The sequence below is a fragment of the Gavialis gangeticus genome, unplaced genomic scaffold, assembly GCF_001723915.1.
Source record: "Gavialis gangeticus isolate Ggan-Ray unplaced genomic scaffold, GavGan_comp1, whole genome shotgun sequence".
In the NCBI taxonomy this organism is placed as follows: domain Eukaryota; kingdom Metazoa; phylum Chordata; order Crocodylia; family Gavialidae; genus Gavialis; species Gavialis gangeticus.
This window is the reverse complement of record NW_017728996.1, coordinates 10026337-10032850: the sequence shown is the minus strand read 5'-3', so window position 1 is coordinate 10032850 and position 6514 is coordinate 10026337. Positions and strand designations below refer to the sequence as shown.

At 40.6% G+C, this 6514-nt stretch overlaps 1 protein-coding gene across 3 annotated transcripts in view; it reads left to right on the top strand.

The window, feature by feature from the left end:
* Positions 1-984: 984 nt before the first annotated feature.
* PGPEP1L (pyroglutamyl-peptidase I-like) overlaps positions 985-6514 on the top strand; it is a 33258-nt gene continuing 27728 nt past the window's right edge. For 2 of the 3 annotated variants that reach the window (XM_019504021.1, XM_019504020.1), the window contains exons 1-2: positions 985-1678; positions 5550-5602. In XM_019504021.1, coding sequence (XP_019359566.1) covers positions 1645-1678; positions 5550-5602 — 87 coding nt within the window. In that variant the 5' untranslated portion in view covers positions 985-1644. Of the gene's footprint in view, positions 1679-3096; positions 3969-5549; positions 5603-6514 lie in introns of all 3 variants that reach the window. The other variant, XM_019504022.1, reaches the window with a different exon arrangement.

Here is a 6514-nt window from a genome sequence, read left to right as displayed (position 1 = left end):
AGAACCACCTATCCTAACCTTTAAACAAGCACCAAACCTCACTAACCTTATCACTAGAAGCAAACTCCCTATGACCCAAACCACGCCCAAGGGATCCAGACCATGCCAGGACAAGAAATGTAAAATCTGCCAACACATCTCCACTGCCCCTACAGTAGCTACACCCCACAACAGATCCATCACCATTCCTGGATCTTACAGCTGCATCTCCAGAAATGTTATATATATCTTATCCAGTGCACCAAATGCCCTGATGGAAAATATGTTGGAGAAACCAAACAACAACTGACTGAAAAATCTAGCAAAGACAAGAATACCCAATTACCCATGGGGGCACATTTCTCACAAGAAAACTTCTCTCTCTCTCCAATCTCTCAGTTCTATTCCTCAAAGGGAACTTACAAAACACCTTTCACAGACAAGCCTACAAACTTCACTTCATCAATCTACTGAATACAAAAAACCATGGACTCAATATAGACATTGGATTTATGACACATTACAACCTGCCTGACATCTGATTCATCAGATACCTGCCAGACCTGACCTTTTACACTTTTGTTCCCTCCCCAGCCCTCACTCCCCACTCTCCTCCCCTCCTTCTCTGCCCTTTGTCTTCCTACTCTCCAGCTATTTACTTTTTCACAGACAGCCTCTTTTCTACCTTGAAAATCTACTATTGTAGGGTCTCCCTTACTCACCTTTGGTTCTTTTTCCCCCTCATTTTTCCCCTCCCTTCCCTGCTCTACCTTTTGTTTTCCACATTTCCACCTATTCACAGTCTCACTGACATCCTGTCAAACTTTTAGCCTCTTTCATTTCTTGGAGTCTCAGAACAGCAGAGACTCTCAATGCCTGAAGAAGGGTCATTGCGCCTGAAAGCTTGCTAAGAACTTTTTTCCAACTGCCCGGTTGGTCTAATAAAAGATATCACATCTACCCAAAGAACTTTGCCTGCCTTATAGAACCCAAGGTAGATTAGATAGGCAGATAATTGCTTTGATGCTGTGTTGAGGAGTATCTGACATCTATAACTGCACAAACATTTTTACAATGAATGTAGAGCAGTGAGAAAAAAAGAAAGCAAGTGTGGTAGAAATAGAGGGATATGTACTTGTAGTTAGTTTGCTTAATTAAGCGAAGAAATACCCAATGGATTACAACTGTGCTATAAATAGCTTGAAACAACTATACAGACACAAGTTAGGCCAATTAGTTTTATGTTCACTTTGTACATGAATATTTTTCTGATCCCAAACATTGACAAACATTTTTGTAAAATGTCTCTTTCAACCTCTCCTGTGTTTTCTAATCACTAAATATTATTGTGCATCTTGTAAAAGAAAAAAAAGAAAAAGGAAACCAGAAACTTCAAGCAGTACTGATCACACATCTCTCTTTACACTTGGAAAGCATTACATGAACCCCAAGTCATCTCTGTCATGTGAATCCACACTTGTTTCTATCTGATGAAGTCTTTTTTCACTGTCCAATAGAAACCTGGATTTTTCAGAAGAGACCGGAGGGAGGGGGAGAAGGGGGGGAAGTGTCCCAAATGAAGCAGATTACCACAGATGCATGAATTATGATACTGTTGTTTGGAACTGAAAGACGACCAGATTTCACATTCTGGAGCTAAGTTTCATGGATTCAAATTCCAACACTGTGGTTGTGACTGGTAAGATTTTTTTTTTCTAAATTCGCTTCCTCTTTTAGCCAGACGTGGAATGCACACATGCCTGATCTTTGTCATAAACAGTTCCCTGGAGGGAAAAAAGTAGCAACTGGTCATACTAACAATTCCAAATGGAAAATAACTTGCTGTTGTGCCTTCCTAAGAAAATCATATGTATGTCAGAGAAAACAGACTCTATCTTGCTCCCTTTACAGCCATTCAGTTTCGTTTATTGTTTTCTTATTCTCTTTTTAATCTTGCTTGATGTGCCACCCCCCCACGCAATCCAATCCTTGTTGCTCTAGGCAGTGCCAAGGAGTGTCAGATAAAGCTTACCCAAAAGGAGTAGTTCTAAAGCATGAAATCCAGGTTGCATCAGGATGTCACGTAAGAATCCAGAATTAGAGTAATACATGGCAAATTTCAGGGTCTCTGTTTCATGGCAAAGTAAGAGAAAAATCATAGAGGTGGCTGTACCTCTACAGCCTCATCAAAATTAAACAAGACCATTAAAATTAAATATGCCAAGGAAGCATGCCCGAACATGTAGGCCAGGGGACTAAATTCGAAGGTTCTATCATTGGATATAGGTAATGCTGAATCACAAGTGCAAGTCTACCAGCTAGAAGGCTTTCTGAGCTTTAAAAGGTTACAACTCTTAAGGAATGCCACTACTCATTACTCTTGTTGCCACTGGCTCATCTAAAAGGCAATCATTAGATATATCTTGACATGCGAGTTGCTGGATAATTTTCCACTGCAGGTCACCTAAGGACGTAAGGATGGGGTTGAAGCTACATCAAAGAGATCTGTTATGTTGCTGTTTTCAATTCAGTACAACTTAAATTTGTTTTAAAGGAGCTCCAAAATGTGCCAGGCTGCTTTAGCTTTCTCCAGACCTCACTGCAATTGGAGTGAATGGGAAAGTAAGGGAAGCTTCTTACCTTCAGAAAAAAAAAAAACTGTCCATCTGTTTCTCTCTTTGATGGGTACTTTCTATGCTCACTCATGATGGGAACAACTCCTTATATCTCATTAGCTGTCCCCTAGACACCCCCTTGTTCAAACAGCTGCAGAACAACACGTCTGTTAGACACACAGGTGTACCTTCAAGGTGTTGCAAAGAATAAGCCTAGCATGCCTGAGTAACACTGTCACCTGCTCAGAATGTAAACACAGTGGCATTGCTCCCAGCTGTATTTTAAAATACCTAATAACATTCAGCCAATTTGGCCTCCGCGTTGGCTTAAATATTTCAATCCAGTGAGGCCATCTTAAAGTGAATTCATTTCTTTTCATAGAACAATTTTGTCCTAGGCAGTGGTTCCTTATGACCATGTCTGTAGTTAACATGTTGCATTACGAGCCAATTCAGAACTTTCATTTTCCTATAAATACTTTCACTCTGTCTGACTTCGTAGTAGATTGGGTATCACCGTATTTCTTCTCTGTAAATGGAGTGGAACAAGCATGGAAGGTGCTATATTGTCTGTGTGGAGCAGAGGGATGCTTTATTGTGCCTCCCCAGCCCTGCACATTAGGTAAGCTGCTAAACTCTTGCCATAAATTATTATTGGGATGCAATGCTTAGCATGGTTTAAAAGAAAACTGAATATTTACAGAAAAATCTATTGCTAAATTAATGAATATAGTCATAATCACTGGCATTCCTTCACAGTCAAGGAAGATAGTCTTCCATGGTTCCCTTATCTGTGGGCCCAAAAATGGCTGACAAGGCAACTCTGGGATCAACAGGTTCTATTGCAACTCGAGCACGTTTCCATGCTGGGTGGGTGGGTCTAGATCCTTTGCTCCGTCGGTGACGTGCTGCCTCCGCCACTCCCACCTTTTTATGTCCTGTTGTCATTGTGAAGTTTCAAAGTACTGAAATCCTTGCAGCAGGCTCTTCCTCCATTTAGGGAGGTCTTGGGTGACAGTCATCCACAAGTTGATGTCCATGTTGCATTTTTTTCAAGTTGGTCTTGTGGACATCTTTGAAGCATTTTCTCTGTCCTCCTTTTGATTGTGTTCCTTGACTAAGCAGGTACAATAAAACTTGCTTTGCAAGTCTGCAGTTGGACATCTGGATGACATGGCTGACCCAGCAAAACTGATGTCAGATGATCATAGCCTTAATGCTCTTGGGTGTTTGCTTGTGAGAGGACATTAACGTTGGTGCATCTGTCTTCCCAATGGATATGAAGGATCTTTTACAGACTGCATTGATGGTAGTTCCCCAGCACCTTGAGGTGTATCCTGTATGTTTGTCCATGTCTCAGCTCTGTACAATAAGGTAGGGATGACAACTGCTTGATAAACCATGTGCTTGGTTTCAAAACTGATGTCATGATCTTCAAACACCCATTTCCTTAGCTGTCCAAAGGCAGTACTTGTACCTTTGAGGTGATGTTGGGTTTCTTCATCTATTTCAGCCTTCTGTGAGAGATGGCTTCTGAGGTACAGGAAGTACTCAATCTTCTCCAGTGTCTCTCTGTGAATCTGAATCGCCAGAGCTGGAGACTCCTCCTTGTTAGAGGAGGACCTTAGTCTTCCGAATGTTAAGCCTCAGTCCCATTTTCTTGTATGCCTCAGTAAAGATGTTGATGATTGTCTGCAGATCTGCTTCCAAGAGAGCAGATCATGCACCATGGGAATGACCTAGTATAAATTATTTCACAGTATCCCGTCAGCCTTTATACTGGAGCTTGCACTTCATTTTTTCCCATACCTGTATTCATGGAGCAACAAGGCAAAATTCATTAAGCCTCAACATCTCTTACATTATACTCATAGGACTCTTTTTGTTCCCAGGGGTTATTTCTTTAAAGAAAGATGGACACTGGGAAAAAAAAAAAAAAAAAAAAAAAATCAGACTTAAAGTAGCTTGACAAGACCCATTTGCTTTACTTGTTCCATTGATTAGAATCAAAGATCTTGTCAATCAATCCACAAGCACATTATCTAATGTGGTTTGGGATGAGGATACAGTGAACGTGATGAATAAAGACGTGGGAAATTTTCCACCAGCACCCCCCCACACACACACACACACACACTTAATACCTTTAAATTAAATTGAAAGCCGTATTTTTTCCTTTTTCCATTAAAATAAAATTTGTGCAAATTATTTATTTATTTTTTTTAAAGCACATTATTTCCATAGGGCAAAAATGCAAAAAACCCAAGACCCTCCCAACTTTTCCCATGCCTATTTCAAATGGAAAAGGAAGTAAAGAGAAGGCATACGTGTTAGGAGGCAGGGGGAAGTCACCCTCATCACCAAACCATATTTAAAAATCATTTTAAAAGTTTCATTTTTAATGTTTGTAAAAATCATGGACATTTTCAGGTAAAACAAAACCTGCTTCTTTCTTTTAATGTCTCCTTAAATAGACTTGTTTTCCCAGTGAGCTCTTTAACAAGGATTCTGCAGCCCTAGACCATGGAGTCAGATTATCATCTCAATCCCTTTTCTTAGGCAAACAATTCCAAATCACTTGACATCAGTTCACTAGGTAGTGGCAAAGTAGTGGCTTAAATTTTAGTGGCAAAGTAGTAGCAAAGTAGTGGCACAAACTTTATTCACACAAGAACCATGCTTGCTTTTACTCATGCACTGACTTCAGGTAAACAAACCACATAACAAAGAACTGTTCCTGTGAGTAAACTTTGCAGAATCAGGTCCCAAGTCAGCGCAGGTTATATCTATAAAAGAGGAGAGAACAAAATTCTCATCCAGTTGACTCACATCTACAACTATGATGATCCAGGTTGAAGAGAACAAGTGCATGAGTTCACCTAGGTCATGTATACAATCCAATCTACATCAGTGGAAATACAAGAAGAATTTAACAGCATTTTTCTTTGGTTTCAGGTTTTGGTCCCTTTCGACAATACCTTGTTAACTCTAGCTGGGAAGCAGTGAAGGTAAGAACTGATATGGTTTTTCATGGACATCCAAATACAGAAAACTCATTGCTGTGCATAGTTTTCAAGAAAGAAAGGGCCTCACTGATTTGCTAGCACAAAAATGGTTCCTTTTTTAATATAGTTCAAAAACAAAGCAGGGTGGGGAGAAGAGAAGAAAAATCAGGACATGTTGAAAGAGCAAAGAATGGAAATGCATGAAATATTTGTAAGGGTGAATTTTGCTCTAGGATTTTGAAGTCATTTTTCAAAGCAGGGGCCTTACTCTGACAAAGAAAGTGGACATGCTTTTGACAAGGTGCCAGCAGACCACCCTTTCTGTGTAAAAGAAAAGTACACAAAAAGTAGATTATCTCTGGGGATATCTGCTAAATTAGGTGAACTGAAAAAGGATCATCATGCACACACATCCACCAAAATTTATTACAGAAGCCAGAAATAATGTCTTTACTGCAATAACTTGCTAGTAGCCTGCAGAAGTTGCTCATTCCTACTCTTGTTAGATAGTAACAGGCAAAAAAGCACTAGCAGTTCTAAATACACATTTGTATCTGAACTTTGCTGTTCCACTTTTAATGTAGGTGCTCTCCCCTACCTTGGAGGTCTTTAAGAGGGGACTAGACAAAGCACCTGGCTGGGGTCAACGGACCACAGTGCTCTTTCCTGCCCAGGGCAGGGGGGTGGGGCTTCTGAGGTCCCTTCTGACGCTGAAAATCTATTAAATTTATTTGAACCTTTTTAGAAATATATGCATGCACTTTGTATGGTTGGGGGTGGGGTGTATATGAGGGAGTTTGTGAAAGAGTGGGCAGGTGTGGGGTTTGTGGAGGGGGTTGAAAAGGTGTGTAGGGGGTGGGATTTGGGGGGTGGGTATAGGAGTATCTGGGGGTTGTGGCTGGGTGTAGGGGGGGG